Source organism: Calonectris borealis, chromosome 3 (genome assembly GCF_964195595.1).
Source record: "Calonectris borealis chromosome 3, bCalBor7.hap1.2, whole genome shotgun sequence".
In the NCBI taxonomy this organism is placed as follows: domain Eukaryota; kingdom Metazoa; phylum Chordata; class Aves; order Procellariiformes; family Procellariidae; genus Calonectris; species Calonectris borealis.
Genome location: NC_134314.1, coordinates 51038636 through 51054914, shown reverse-complemented (window position 1 = coordinate 51054914; position 16279 = coordinate 51038636). Strand labels below are relative to the sequence as shown.

Genomic DNA, 16279 nt, shown 5'->3' with positions numbered 1-16279 from the left:
CATAGCCTCCGCAGTGGTATACTGCTCAGAAAGCAAGGACTGGGACTCAGTGCCTGTCATGCATATCTTAGATGAAGGCAGTCTTCAGAGAGGTCATGAAGGATGCCTGAACTGCTGTGGAGTGCTCAGAACTTGTGTGATTGTTTCATCACAGTTCTCCTGTCAGAGGTTCGGATACAGTTGCCCTTCCCAAGGTAGCCTTTGAACAGAGGCAGCTATATGCACCTTTCTGCTGCTGAGCTGAAAACCTTTTAAAAGCCCCCTTGCCTCTTCATTTGAAAGGATCAAAATAGACCAAATATCCAGGTGTGGAAGGTTGCATCAATGCTGAGTATATGTGTTTTGAGAAGATTAGATTTTGATTTGGATGAAATTTAGAGACTGCCTTAAAAGGGACTTGGGAAGTGGACAGGGGGAAGCCTTGTCATAGGAGGAAAAAAATGTGTAGGTATGTGTACGTGTGTGTGTGTATACATTGAGATATATATATATATGAATGAATGATCATCCACCTGAGTGTCTCCTGACCTCACCACTAAAACCCTCTACCTTTGTGCATTTAAAACTAAAATGCCCAATGAACTGTTTGGTCAGGTGTCTATTTTGAAAGGAATATGGGTTGGAAGAGAGTCCTGAAATGCTTTAAAAAAAAACCCACAAAACCACCCAACCCTAAATGGTTCCTAGGAAACACTGTGGTAGACAGACAAAGAAGTGCTTGAATGCTCTTCTTCAGAGAAAGTGTTGAAATAGTTGCTGAATGCAGTCCCACTGAGCTTTTGGAAAGCCCTGTATTCTTAAAATGTAGCAGATAATCCAGGATTATAGGATGGAGGATTTCCTAGGGGTCAAAAGACAGAAGAGTTGGTCGCTTTTTAGCCACTTACAGATACCTCTCGCTAGACAAGAGCAAAAATTCTCTGGGTTAAACAGGCATCCAACATCTAAGCAGTGAGGTACAAAAGATCAAAGTTTGAGTGAAGAAATTAAGCAGAATCCCTCAAGAATAGGTCTAGAATCCATCTTCGCTCATAGCATTTGTAATTTAAAAAAGGAATTGGTCAGAAACTAGAACCATCTCATCTAGGCCAAGGTAATCCATGTGCCTTTCACCATATCTTTCTGAGCCTTCTCGGAAAAAGCAAGGCTGGAAGAAAAGCATTTATCAAATGCTTTATCAAGCATTTCTCAAGTATAGGTTTTAGGAACACATGTAAGAGGGACCATCTCATCTGAGAAAGAAGAGTCAATCTTGGAAAACATCCTGAAAACCTGCTCCAAAAGCATTTTCTTAAACTATCTGCTTGTGGTCTGCTTATCTGACGCATTTTGAGTCATTTCATGGGGGATTCAGGGATCCTTCTTCCTGGCAAGGTGAGTGGTTTTCACACCACCTCGTTTATTAATGAAGAATGTCATGGTGGTATTGTCCCTCACTACTGGCACATGGTGATCTTTGGTGTTCGGGAGGAAGGCTGAGCTGAGTTGGCCTCATGTCTCTGATATGCTGGTAAGCAGATGCTTTTCTTTGAGGGCCCCAACATTCAGAGGCTGAGCTCCCCAGCCAAGCAGTGAGACCTAGAAAGTTACCCAAGTTTGACAAGACTGCATACCTTTTGCAAATCAGGCTTAATACCTTTGAGGAAGCTAAACCAGAAACAGAATTCTGATGTAAAAGGAAAAAAAAAAAAATCTGTGTGTCTGAAATCGGGGTCAGTAAAAGTCAAAAGAGCCAAACTACTGTGAGGATAAAAAGAAAGAAAAAAAGCAAAGGTGCAATTGTAGTAAAGAAGGCTTAGGAAATAGATTAGATAAGGTTGCTGCTTGGGGAAGCACAGCTGCCATTGACTTGAATGCTTGAGAGGAACAGAGCATGAGAAAATATTCTTGTTGTTTGTAAATAATGTGTATTAGATGCAGGAGGAGGCATGCTGAGCACGCCTCTTCCGGTATTGCTAAGACTAAAAAGCATCTTCCTCAAACATGTTGGCAAATTCTCCGCTGCAGTGTAAATCTGCATATAGGCAATCATTTGTTAAAGAACATATTTCTGGTGTGTTCTGATACGCAATATAACTACTAGATATATTCTGAAGAAGCCATAAGATCCAACCGGTATGAATAAAAGTTGGCAAAGGAAGGAGGTGGGAATACACAAATAAGGAAGCAGTTATTGGCAGTGGTTTTGCTACTCCCAAATGCTATCAGGCTGTTTTCTTAATAGGCGTTCCAGAAAAGCTGACTCTTAAGAAGCTTAAAGAGAGTAGTAAAGAGGTTTTGTGGATCAGTCCCCTTTCTCCTTCAGTGAAATCAGTTTTGTTATCTACTGTTTTCCTTCCTGTTCTGCTTGCTTACTCTCTCGTCGGTTCTTGTCTCTATTTCATTTTTCTCCCTTACAAAAATTAATTTATTTTCCAAATCTGTGCCATCTCGGCAACATCTCTTCAAAGCTGTGCTTGCCACATAGTGTTCCTCTTTAGTGCAGGCCTCAGCTCTTCTCCTTATGCAGTTGACCTGCTCCTCTTGGCTGCTAGAGGACATGGAGAGGTAGTGATCCTAATCTACATCTTTCAGGAGACACATTCCAGAAGAACTGAGGTTTGTGGTCTTCCCTTGTGGAGGCTAGAGGGAAAGAAACGGGTGATTTTTTTTTTTCTCAGTGTGCCTGAAAAGCTGCCAATGGAGTTGGATGAGGTGGTAATGATACAGCTGGATCTAACCTAAGGGAAGGGCTTCAGGTTGGTTAAGCAGGAATGCTCTGGGTCTGGCAGAGCACTGCCACTGTGTGAGAAAGACATAGACAACTTCTCTGCTACATCGTCCTGTGACAAAATTGAGGAATTTTGACTATGTACTTTTCTGCATCTGGGCAAGAAGAAATTAAAAATTTATTCCTACTTTTTTCTGAATGTGTGTTAGAAGTTACAGGTTGTATGTATCTGCTGCTTAAGTAAAGGGTGATGCTGATACTTAAATGCAATTCTAAACCAAAAGCACCTCTAACCTAGGTCTAATAGTGCTGACATGGTCCTGACATCGCCTTTTGAGAGCTCTAGACTATTACCTGTGTGCAAATCACTATAGACATACGGCAAGTTCTGTCTTAAGAAAATAAATCCTGTTATTGCTGATAAGAAGTATGGTTTATTTCAGAATCACATGGGAGAGATTCATTAATGCAAACAGCAAGATTTCTTAAGACCAAAACATTTTGGATCCGACAAATGTTTAACTACAAGTCATAATACAAAAAACTAAAAATTACATTGAGCGTCTGCAGCTCTTATCTGAAACAGAACCATGTTGTATAAGCTGGTAACACATTTGATGTGTGGAGAGGCGGTGGGGTAGCCCTGTATGTTAGGGAGTGCTTTGACTGTCTGGAGCTCAATGATAGTGATGATGAGGTCGAGTGCTTGTGGGTAAGGATGAGGGGGAAGGCCAACAAGGCAGATATCCTGCTGGGAGTCTGTTATAGACCACCTAGCCAGGACGAGGACGCAGACGAAATATTCTACCAGAGGCTCGCAGAAGTCTCACATTCGCTAGCCCTTGTTCTCGTGGGGGACTTCAACTTTCCGGATGTCTGCTGGAAATACAGAGGAGGAAACAGAGGCAGAGAGGAAACAGTCGAGGAGGTTCCTGGAGTGTGTGGAGGATAACTTCCTGAGGCAGCTGGTAAGCGAGCCCACTAGGGGAGGTGCCTCGCTTGACCTGCTGCTCACAAACAGAGAAGGGCTGGTGGGAGATGTGGTGGTCGGAGGCCGGCTTGGGCTTAGCGACCATGAAATGGTAGAGTTCTCGATACTTAGTGAAGTAAAGAGGGGGGCCAGCAAAACCGCTACCATGGACTTCCGGAGGGCGGACTTTGGCCTGCTTAGGACACTGGTAGAGAGGGTCCCTTGGGAGACAGTCCTGAAGGGCAAAGGGGTCCAGGAAGGCTGGACGTTCTTCAAGAAGGAAGTCTCAAAGGCGCAGGAGCGGGCTGTCCCCATGTGCCACAAGAAGAACGGGCGGGGAAGACGACCGGCCTGGCTGAACGGGGAGCTCTGGCTGATCACCTTTGGAAGAAGGGGCAGGCAACTCAAGGAGAGTACAGGGATTGCGTTAGGTTGTGCAGAGTAGAAATTAGAAAGGCAAAAGCCCAGCTAGAACTCAGCCTGGCCACTGTTATGAGAGACAACAAAAAATGCTTTTACAAGTATATTAATGACAAAAGGAGAGCCAAGGAGAATCTCCATCCTCTATTGGATGCGGGGGGGAATGTTGCCACCAAGGACGAGGATAAGGCTGAGGTACTTAATGCCGTCTTTGCCTCAGTCTTTAATAGTCAGAGCAGTTATCCTCAGGGTACTCAGCCCCCTGAGCTGGAAGACAGGGATGACGAGCAGGATAAACCCCCCATAATCCAAGAGGAAGCAGTTAACGACCTGCTATGCCACCTGGACGTTCACAAGTCTATGGGGCCGGATGGGATCCACCCGAGGGTACTGAGGGAGCTGGCGGAGGAGCTTGCCGAGCCGCTCTCCATCATTTACCAGCAGTCCTGGTTAACTGCGGAGGTCCCGGACGGCTGGAGGCTTGCCAATGTGACTCCCATCTACAAGAAGGGCCAGAAGGAGGATCCGGGGAACTACAGGCCGGTCAGCCTGACCTCGGTGCCGGGGAAGATCATGGAGCGGTTCGTTTTGAGGGCACTCACGAGCCATGTCCAGGACAACCAGGGGATCAGGCCCAGCCAGCACGGGTTCATGGAAGGCAGGTCCTGCTTGACCAACCTGATCTCCTTCTATGACCAGGTGACCCGCCTCGTGGATGAGGGAAAGGCAGTGGATGTGGTCTACTTGGACTTCAGTAAAGCCTTTGACACTGTCTCCCACAGCATTCTCCTAGAGAAGCTGGCGGCTCACGGCCTAGACAGGTGCACTCTTCGCTGGGTAAAAAACTGGCTGGACGGCCGAGCCCAGAGAGTTGTGGTCAATGGAGTTAAATCCAGCTGGCGGCCGGTCACGAGCGGTGTTCCCCAGGGCTCAGTACTGGGGCCGGTCCTGTTCAATATCTTCATCAATGATCTGGACGAGGGGATCGAGTGCTCCCTCAGTAAGTTTGCAGACGACACCAAGCTGGGCGGGAGTGTTGATCTGCTGGAGGGCAGGAAGGCTCTGCAGAGGGACCTGGACAGGCTGGATCAATGGGCCGAGGCAACTGTATGAGGTTCAACAAGGCCAAGTGCCGGGTCCTGCACTTGGGTCACAACAACCCCAGGCAACGCTACAGGCTTGGGGAAGAGTGGCTGGAAAGCTGCCCAGAGGAAAAGGACCTGGGGGTGCTGGTTGACAACCGGCTGAACATGAGCCGGCAGTGTGCCCAGGTGGCCAAGGTGGCCAATGGCATCCTGGCCTGTATCAGAAATAGTGTGGCCAGCAGGAGCAGGGAGGTGATCGTGCCCTTGTACTCGGCACTGGTGAGGCCGCACCTTGAATACTGTGTTCAGTTTTGGGCCCCTCACTACAAGAAGGACATGGAGGTGCTGGAGCATGTCCAGAGAAGGGCCATGAAGCTGGTGAAGGGCCTGGAGCACAAGTCTTATGAGGAGCGGCTGAGGGAACTGGGGTTGTTTAGCCTGGAGAAGAGGAGGCTGAGGGGAGACCTCATCGCGCTCTATAACTACCTTGAAGGGAGGTTGTAGCGAGGTGGGTGTTGGTCTCTTCTCCCAAGTAACTAGTGATAGGACGAGAGGAAATGACCTCAAGTTGCACCAAGGGAGGTTTAGTTTGGACATTAGGAGAAATTTCTTTACTGAAAGAGTGGTCAGGCCTTGGAACAGGCTGCCCAGGGAAGTGGTGGAGTCACCATCCCTGAAAGTATTTAAAAGACGTGTAGATGAGGCGCTTAGGGATGTGGTGTAGTGGGCATGGTGTGTTGGGTTGACGGTTGGACTCGATGATCTTAGAGGTCTTTTCCAACCTTAATGATTCTACGATTCTATGATTCTATGATTTGGTTGTATTGTAGGTTTTTCTGTATCAGATTCCTAAAGAAGGTCGGTTATGTTTATAGTAGTAGCTCTTTTAATTGCATTCTTTATTCTTGCAACTCTAGTTTGTAGTATGTAATGTCTTATATAAAATCTCTCTTTCTCTTTAAGGCACAAGGAAAAGGAAATATAATGGACTACAAGAAGGTTGGTAAATTACATTTAAATCTCATTATTTTTAATGTTTTTTATAATATTTTCAAGGATATTCTTGACAGTTGAGAGAAACTTCCTTACTAAAGTCAGGTTATAATTTGTGCATATCTATACAGAGGAAGAGAGAATGGCTTGTGCAATTTCTTGATTTTAAAAAGCCAGTAATAGTCAGCTGTACTGTAAGCTATTTAATAATCATTTTTGCCATTATTTATCCCATTTACTTCCCCAAACTTGGTTTTGAAACCAGGCTTCTGATGGCTTTTGCAGTCTTCTTTTTCTGCAGTCATTTGCAGGTTAGCTCCCATCGGTGGTCTCTATATATTGATAGAGTATGCTGTTACTTTTTTTTTAATCTCACCTTAATGCCATGCCGTCTATTAGAAAATATACATACACATGTTTTATAATAATTCGTGTTTCTTCCAGTCCCCATTACAACTTTTAGCTAAGTCACCACTGTATTTGTTACTGGGACTATTCTGTAGTAAAGGCAGACCTGAACTAACTAGTTTATCTACTGAAATTAGCTGGGACACCGTAAAGCTCAAAGAGAGCTGCAGGGGATGGCTGAGAAGGTTCCCCTGGTTAAATACTGGAGCACAGCGTGCTTGTGGTGGAGACAGAAGATGACATTGTGTCCCCAACTTGCTTACCGAGTACGAGCCTGACTTGTTCTGAGTCTTAAGTAGATCATGAGGGTCCAATTAGTTATCTCCAGCATTAATGGGAAATAATATATGCCATATTCATGATTGAGAATTGCTTCTTGAATTGGGGCCTGAAGAGTGTGGCAGCTATGACTGATTGCTGCTAGTATGGAAGGCTAACACACAAGTACAGGTCAGACTTTTATTATAATTATTCTGTTTTAAGAAAATTTGTAATTTGGATTATTTAAAAAGCTCTCTGTCCTTCCTTCCTCTTAGAATATAAAAAGGATCTCAACCTTAGCTTGCTATTTAAAATCATTGTGCTTTTAGTTTTTTTCTACAATAGAAGAAAACTGATACAACTGTGACTTTCTAAATCACCACTGAGAGCACTAAATTTCTTCTTCTTCAAATATGTCTGAGTATGTGAGACACTTCTATGAATGTTTAAGCTAGGCTACTTGCCTTTGTAAGTCCAGAATGGGTTTTCTCCTTTTAATTGTTACAATTGTGATCTGCCCAATGTCATTTCCATAGTTTAAAAAAAAAAAGGGCAGGGAAGGGGGGAGTGAAAAGCATCTAAAATTGCTTTGTTGAATTAAGTATTTGTCAGTGTATTCTGTATTTTGACTGAAATTATTTCATATTTTGGATCCTTCCCATGAAATTTAAAAACTTACAGTGTGCTTAGGCAACTTGGGCACTGGAATAAAAGGTAAGGAAGGGGAAAAAGCCCTTCAAGTTTTGTATTTTGAGCAATTGACTTCAGCCAGAAAGCACGTGATTTTACTAGCTCCAGGTAATCATCTCTTATACAAGCACAAATATTATGAGTTTAGTAATGATAGTGAAAAATTCTCCATGGTTTTTATGAACTCAAACAATAACCAACTTTGTTTTTTGTAGAAGTCAGTTTCAAAACTATGAAGTCCTGTCCCTCTCTTCTGTGTTTCTTCATTTAAAATAAAAGTGGTCATTAGTGACATCCGTGCTAAATGAACCCAGTAACCTGTAGCTCACCCCCGCATAGTAGCTTGGCCAGTACATGCACACAGCCAATTAGAAGGCATGTTGTGCAGTACAAATTAGTATTTCCTTTTTGGCCTTTGCTGTGTTGTCTTTATTTCTACATCACTAGAGTCAGTTTTGCACGTTGCTCAGTCTTTTTTTCTCGGCATCAAGGTCCCCTCTCATCTTTCTATTCAGTTGCTAGAATTGCTTTAACGTTCCTAATCAAATTTAGGGGCTTGTTTCTTATTGAGTCTCCAAAATATCTCCTCTTTAATTTTGTAAAAGGGAAGGTCACCAAAACTAGCTGTAGAACTTCTGAAAATTTGTAGTATTTTTGTTCTTTTCATTTTCATTATGAACTTCAGTGTCCCACTTAGTTGAGATAAAAATGTTGTTGCTTTAGTTGAATTCATAAATACACGTATACAAAAATTGTTAGCTGTTTAGCCTGAATATTTTGCCTTATTCGCTGTGGCTTTCAATTAAAATAATGAATGAAGGTAAATTTGAGAAATTGAGATCCACCCATTTAACATGCCTCCTTAAAAGGCAAAAGTCTTATTTTATTTCAATTTTGAGACTGCTCAAGAATTTTGAATTGTTCTTTTGAGGCATCTTATATTAAAATGGTATATTAAATTGGTGACAAAAAAATACCTAGATAGGACTAGTAAATTTAGTGAGGGCTCTGACATAAATATAGAAGTGAAATACTTTCTATTAATTTAATTAGGTCTGAGACTGTCATGTCAATAAGGTCACTATGTTCTGCAAAATTTTTTGGTATTTTTTTTTCTGCCAGCTTTTCTCAATCTTTTTATCAGAAGGACTTTGATATCACAAAAGGCTTATTTTAAGGTCTGTGTTTATGAATATATTTTCTCATATTAGTATCTGAATGTTTCACTTTTTTTTTCCCTACACCATCACACTGCATCCAGACAAATTATTGATCCATTATTGTGGTCTTTTTGAAAGTCTTTTCCAGAGATGAAAAAGTAGTTTCAGCTCTGTTTTATAGAAAGTACCAATATATGTCAGGGACAAAATTCATGTATGTCACTGAAAGAAACAGCAAGTTTCCTGTCACCCTTATTTGTATATGGGATTTTGGCAAAAATCTCAGACTTTTTGAAATCATTTTACATCTACTTTGCATGCAAGATAAGCTGTGTAATTCTAAAACAACAAATTAAGATTCTCAATTTAATTGTTACTATTTTATAATATTGATTAAAAACTCTCCACCGAAGTCAAGGCCTTAATGGTGCTTGACATTATACAAACTTGTTAAATGAGTGTAACAAAGGCACAACTAGTAGCAGGAATGAGTAAGCTAGGAATAATTCTTGTTTTCTGACCAAGGCTCTAGAAAAATTATAAGATAAGGCTAAATAAAGAAATAAATCCTGTATTTTGCAGCCAATGAGTATGCTACTGCAAGGATTTGTTGTTTTTCTGAATGCAATATTCAGAAAAGATAAATTAAGCCAAGCGAAAAAGGATGTAGCAAAACTTTTTTTTTTTACTGTACCCCTGTCCCTTTGTTCTGCTGTCTGTTATAGAGGCCTTTCATCCAAACTGCCAAGGGAAATACGGTACATCACCATAGTATGTTGTGACATACTTTGTTGGTTTCTATATGCAACACTGTGCATGACGTTAACACAGGGAGCAGATTTTGTACAGTACTGGAACTCGCATGAGTCAAGGAGTGGTAGATCCAGCCATTCATGCACTGCATGGCAGTGATGTCTTGACTTCCCATATGGTAGGAAAGAGAGAAGAAAAATGGGAAAGGTCACATTTGGAAACAAGGAGATTTCTCAGTGGTAGCCTACTGTCATGCAACTAATAAATAACAATAACACAGTGCCATCCAGTTGTGTCAGCAAGAGTCGCATGGCTCCCCTTCCCCAGCTCACCATTGACTACCAGGGTTAGTGCCTTCGGCCTGCTGCAGTGCTGTCTGCAGAGCAGTTTTCCAGTCCCATGGTGTAAATGACAGTGGTTCCGTGGTTCTGTTTGTTTAAATGCCAGGGACTCATCATGAGATGTGTCATAGGACTATAGGCCATGGACTATTAACTCTCTTGCTCCTGAAATGCAGCAAAGAGTTAAAAACAGAGGATTGTTGTTTGTAGATGCTTATGACCTGTGGCGGTTTTCCATGAAAATTTGTCTTGTTTGTTTTGGAGCAGCCACTGCCATTAGTTCCTTTTGTTATGTATATTAAAAACCGAGAACAGTCAGCGATTTAATGAACATAGGTTTTTTTTAGATGTGCTAGTAATATTACAAAAGCAGCCAAAACCATTCAGAAGAAGCAATTTTCTCCTTTGTTGGAATTAACCGTATCTGAATTATCAAGGTGTACATCCAGTACCAAAAATCAGTTGCATCTTTGTTTTTAATCAGTGGGTATTTTCTGTGGCTTCTTTGGGGTGAGAATCCAGCACAACTTTTGTTTCATTAAAGCAAGTAACTATCACATCTTTTAACATAAATATCAAGTTGATTGCTTGTCTATGCTAAGATAACAATTAACAATCACTGTTTGCATTAATGTGATTTAAGAAAGTCATGCTTTTTGGTAAAAAGGCATCACTTATCTACCATTGTTTAGATTTAAAAGCTAGTGGACCTTGTTCAGTTCATTGTGAAAGACACGGAAAGGCATGAGGAGGAGGAGTTGGTGTCTCTTCTAAAATATTAAAGGGTCTGTACAATCTATCAGTGTCTTGGGATGACTTGTAATTTTTTGGCAAAGTGTACTACAAGAACTGCATAACAGCTGGAGTAGCAGTGTTCCCTGTAAGCAGGCCATCTTTCCTCTACTGCTGGGGGTGACTCTCTCCAGATTGGTCTCTTCCTAGAGGGGTGTTTTTGAGTTTCAAGTAAAAAGAGAATTTTTCTGTTTGTCAGATGAGTAGTACTACTAACAGAAGTTTCTACAGGGTGTTTTTGCCCTTCAAAGATGCATTTCTTTACCTTTTATATAGAAAAAGTTTCGAAGAAAATATTGGATAAATACATTTACTGCTTCAATTTCTAGTGGCATGTCATTTATAGCCAACAAAGATTTTTTTTAAAAATAAATGTATCTTATGAAATTATGATGCATTTAAATGATCGTCCAGCCCATTTTGAGAAGGAAGAACATAACCCTGTGTCCAGCCATAAAAACTGTGAGAGTGGATGCTGAGACATTCCACGGTACTTAAAAAACAAAGGAAAAATTTGACAAAGTTGATCTACCAGCTTGAACATGTTGGTGCCTTTTCAAGGTAACATTTCAGCAGTCTAAAACATCAGTGCTTATTGAGCATGGTGTTCCCACAAAAGAGAAAAAAAATTTAGAAAAGCTAATGCAGAACACTGCAAACACTTAGAGCATTATTCAGTCACTTGGCCACAGATCAATTTAAACTTTGTGTTTTGAGGTTTCTTTTTGTTTCAGTGAGTACTGTGCACTTCAGATTTGTAGAATGTTTTAGCTCACTTCAAGAGAGAATGCATGATGTTTGAAGATTTCAGTATATAAGAAATTTAGCTGTTTAGGATCATTCTTCTAAAACAACAAAAAAATTCTGAAGTTACTTGTTGATATCTTATCACTTAAATAATTAATCTTAAGTTTGACCATTGTAAAAAAAAAAGAAATTTAAGAATTTCAGTGTTCTCATTCTCCCTTTGCACATAAAGTCTAATACAGCCAAAATATTCATCACATATTCAGGGAGTCTTCCCCTGCCCCCGAATTTATTATTCCCTACAGGTAGAGCTATCTGAAAGGAATCTTCTTTCCTTTGACTAGGAAATAAGGAAGAAATATCTCAGCAGAGAATATGAAGTTAGTTGTCTTTGTGCTTGAACACCTGCTTAGTTTTTGTCTCCTTTAATTCTTCAGTCTCCAAAATCCAGCAGTCCCTAGCTTGCCTCTTTGATCTCCCCCTGCCTTCAGACAAGCCATTCTGTCCAACAGCAATCCAGAACCATTGGTCTGAAAGACAAATACTTAACTGCTGTGGTATGGGTGAGAATTTTTCTCTTTGCCTTTTTAAAACAAAGACACTGGGAAACATAGTACTTTGAACTCTACTTTATTCACCGAATCATACAATAATTTAAGTTGGAAGGGACTTCTGGGGCATGTCTGGTCAGCCGACCTGAGCAACCTGTTCCAGTGCTTGACCTCCCTCCCAGTGGAAAAGAATTTCCTTGGGTCTAATCAGCATTTCCCATGCTGCAACCTGTGCCTGTTGCCTCTTATCCCTTCCACGTACACCTCTGAGAAGAGTCCAGTTCTGACTCCTCTGCTCATGCCCATGATGTGGTTGGGACAGCAATAACAGCCTTCTCTTCTGTCATGGTTTAACCCCGGCAACTAAGCACCAACTAAGCACCAACGCGCTCATTCCCTCCCGGTGGATTGGGGGTGGGAATTGGAAGGATAAAAGTAAGAAAACTTGTGGGTTGAGATAAAGACAGTTTAATAGGTAAGGCAAAAGCCGCGCACACAAGCAAAGCAAAACAAGGAATTCATTCACTACTTCCCATCGGCAGGCAGGTGTTCAGCCATCTCCAGGAAAGCAGGGCTCCATCACGCATAACGATGACTTGGGAAGACAAACGCCATCACTCTGAACATCCCCCCTTCCTTTTCTTTCCCCAGCTTTATATGCTGAGCATGACGTCGTATGGTATGGAATATCCCTTTGGTCAGTTGGGGTCAGCTGTCCCAGCTGTGTCCCCTCCCAACTTCTTGTGCACCCCCAGCCTACTCGCTGGTAGGGTGGTGTGAGAAGCAGAAAAGGCCTTGACTCTGTGTAAGCACTGCTCAGTAATAATGAAAACATCCGTGTATTATCAACACTGTTTCCAGCACAAATCCAAAACATAGCCCCATACCAGCTACTATGAAGAAAATTAACTCTATCCCAGCCAAAACCAGCACATCTTCTTAAGGCTGAACTAAGCAATTCCCAGCATTTCCTTGTAGACCATGTGCTGCTCCAGCCCCATATCATCTGGGTAGCCTCCCACTGCACTTGCTGCAGTATGGCAATGTCTTTCACTTAGTGGGAAGCCCAAAATTGGGCACAGCACTCCAGACATGGTCCCACAAGCCCCAAATAGGGGGCAGTAGTTGCTTGCTGAATACATTTGTTAACACAGCCCAAGAAGTGGTTGATGATCTTTGCTGCAAGGACACACTGCTTCAAGAAAAAATATGCATGTAGATAACTATGAAGGAAAAAGAGTATAGTTGAAATATCAGAAAAACAGGATGTGGACCTCTTGGCCTGTTGGTCACGCATTTGAATCTAGTTGAATGTTGTCAAATCTGGTTAGAGGCAACTTTTGTTGGATGACCATTTAGTACTATATGTGAAACTAGCAGTTGGTTTTCAGATTCACCACCACCATCCCCATTTCATTAGTCTTTGTATATTTGTTACAAATCAGTAGAATCTAAAAGCCGTGTAGACCCTATCAAGGTTGTTAATCCAAATGTGGAATATCCCTTATGAATGTGCCTAAATACTTAATAAAAAAAACCCAAATATTAATGCTACAAAGTAGGAGCAGGAATGCGAATTCACTACAATTTTTTATATGGTATGACCCAGACAACACAGGTTTTCTTTTTATTATTCACTTATGCTCTATGGCAGGAAATAATTTTAGTTTTAACGTCTTACTAGCTCATAAGCAGAGAGATGGGACACACAAGCATACTCTTTTGATTTTATGGTGGACTTAGAAGGGTAAGTCGGTGAACAGAGAAGTAAAGTTCACATCCGTAAATATCCTTCTATTCCCACATGTAGGGCCAAAACCATGAATGGACTATATATGGTTACATGGCCATTGCTCCAAAACCACCTCTATTTTGTCCAGTAGCTTTTAACATGAGAGATGGAAGCAGTCCTGAGATCAAGGTCTTGAACCCAAATCCCCCTTTTCATAGAAAGTGGCTGCTGTTCTAGGTTTTGGTTCTGTTCTTGGCCCAGCAAACCTCAGGGTTGAGTGGAAAATGCCCCAACTATTTGGGGCTTTTGGTTGTCTCCTGAAGGATTAAGAAATGTAAGGTTGAAACCAAGGTGCTGATATAAAACTCTCCTTTCCAGGGGGCAATCACTTTTCCAAGGCACAATCTTCAAGGAACAATCAATGGCTCGTTACCATTTATTGGCAGGACATGCCTAGAGCGTATGGGTGCAGAGGGACATAGTGGAAAGCAGCCTTAAAGTTGGAACGGCTCAGAAAGTGTCCCTTTCTCCGCCTCTTGGTTTGCTGGTATAAGATGACTGAAGAGAAGGAAATGACGAGAAGGAAAGGAGGAAGCTGGAGAAATAGAGCCCAGTCTCTCACTCATCAGTTTGTCCTCCTGTGTGTATTCAGAGCATTCAGAATGAGAAACCCTCAGCACTTCCTTCCTTTCCATATCTATTTTCTTCTGCTCTTTCTGTAACTCTTGATCAGAGCCATCCCTCCTTCCAGACAAAGACTAGGGAATGAGGAGAAGAAATGAAAATAAATTCGTTGCAGGTTAGATGGATGAGGCTGGGCTTAGCGCAGATAGAGCAGGCTGAATGGAACAAGGCTCTTGATGTGTTCTGTTCTCAGTGCTCAGCCAGGCATCTTTTTTCCCAGACTGTGAAGATGATGATGTTGCTGTTGCTTTTTCTTAAATTCATAGAGCAACCTTCAGAGCTTCATGTGTACCAGGCAAAACTGTCAAGCCTGGTCAATATCTGAATATATCGAGGAAAACTGAATGTGCTGAAGGAAAACAGCGCTGGTATGTTGGGGGCGGGGGGGTGCATCAGTTCTCATCGGAGTCTTAACTTGGCTGCACTATTGCAAGACCATTCTTTGAGCTGAATTTAAATAACCAAAATGCAGTCAGTGATTTTTTCAGATTCTTCGCACCTTTAGAATGAAGTAGGGCTTTAGTGCCAGTGATCTGAACAAAAGCTTAAAAGTTAAAATGCAGTATTCCAGCGTATCTAGCAGTTCAACTGGAGAAAAGTGTGTCGAAGCAATCTGTATTTTGACTTGTATTCAGTTTTAATTGAATGCCACTCTGAAGAAGGTTGTGTTTTAATGATGGATGAAATTGTTCCTACAAGTGGAAATATGTTTGATGCACAAAATGATAAGTAGAGACTAAAAGACCAGATTCCTTTATTTAGAAGAAATTAATGAGGTAACTTAATTAAAGTTTATAAAGTAATAAATAAAAGCAGTTCATTTTGCTTTTCTGTTTATTTGCCTCAAAAATTAGCTGCTCCTATTCAAATGAAATTAAAAAATAATACATCTAAACTGGATACACTGATTTTTTTTTTTCTCTGTACTTAGTTTGTGAAGTTCATTACATAAAATCATTGAAGCTCAAAAATTGAGAGAGAGTGAAAACTGTAATACAACTAACAGTACAGCTAAAGGCTTAAATTAGGGTTTTTGGCATACAGCAGGGCTACTGAAACTTGGTTTCCTATGGAGTTATATCCTGTATTTCTTTAATAAGTATCCCACTACAAGAAGCCCAATTTGTACTCTTTTCTCTTTTTTTTTTCTTTTCTTTTTTTTTTTTTTCTTTTACAACCCCAGCTGAGATAGAGGTAACATGCAGTCTGGTTAATCCAGACTGGTTTGCCTCAGTGTATCCTTATTTGAGTTAACCAGCTGATTCTGCAAATGGAATATAAAACAGGTAAGTTTTTAAGGACTATAAATTGTTCATTACATAAGATGATCTCTAACAGAAAAGCTAAGGAAGCAGCTTTCCATGTGAGCAGGTATTTCTCATTTTGAGGTTCCTTGAACTTTGCTTGGAAAGATTCAAGGGCGGATTAGTCTGATTTTTTTATAGTGATTCCTCTGCATATAGTTTGACACAAGCTTTGCAATTGTTTTGATTTCAAGGCACTACGTGTGTCTGAAGGCTTACACAAGACAAGCGCGTAAATGGGTTGTGTCCTTGCATTATAATTCTCCCTCTTTCCAGATTTTGGTGTTAGGAGTAAATCATAGTACATATATGCAATCATATATGCTTAAGCTAAGCTCCTCTGATCTTTGACCAGTTTGAAGACTTTTTAGGAGCTATTTTCTTTCCTGTTTACATCTCAATGTATACTTACATGAGTATTACAAGGTATGCTAAACCTTTTTGATGAGCTTTAGCAAATCAGTAGAGTTTGCTTCAAGATGTGTGGGTTCTACCATTTCGCAAAGTTGTGCCTCAAGGAAGGGGGAAGAAACACCTTTTCACGCTGCTAGCGTACCTCATCTCACCTATCCCCGCCTTTGTGGTATACGGCTGATTCCCATTCGTTAGAAGACGTGTTGAATTAGCTATGCAATGCATTTATGCCTTGGGGCAAGTTCCTTTCCAGCGCACAGTGCA

General features: G+C 41.3%; 1 protein-coding gene across 3 annotated transcripts in view; it reads left to right on the top strand.

The window, feature by feature from the left end:
• PDSS2 (decaprenyl diphosphate synthase subunit 2) overlaps positions 1 to 16279 on the top strand; it is a 127156-nt gene that overhangs the window by 106275 nt on the left and 4602 nt on the right. For all 3 annotated transcript variants that reach the window (XM_075145616.1, XM_075145617.1, XM_075145615.1), the window contains one exon: positions 6149 to 6184. In XM_075145616.1, coding sequence (XP_075001717.1) covers positions 6149 to 6184 — 36 coding nt within the window. The remainder of the gene's footprint in view (positions 1 to 6148; positions 6185 to 16279) is intronic.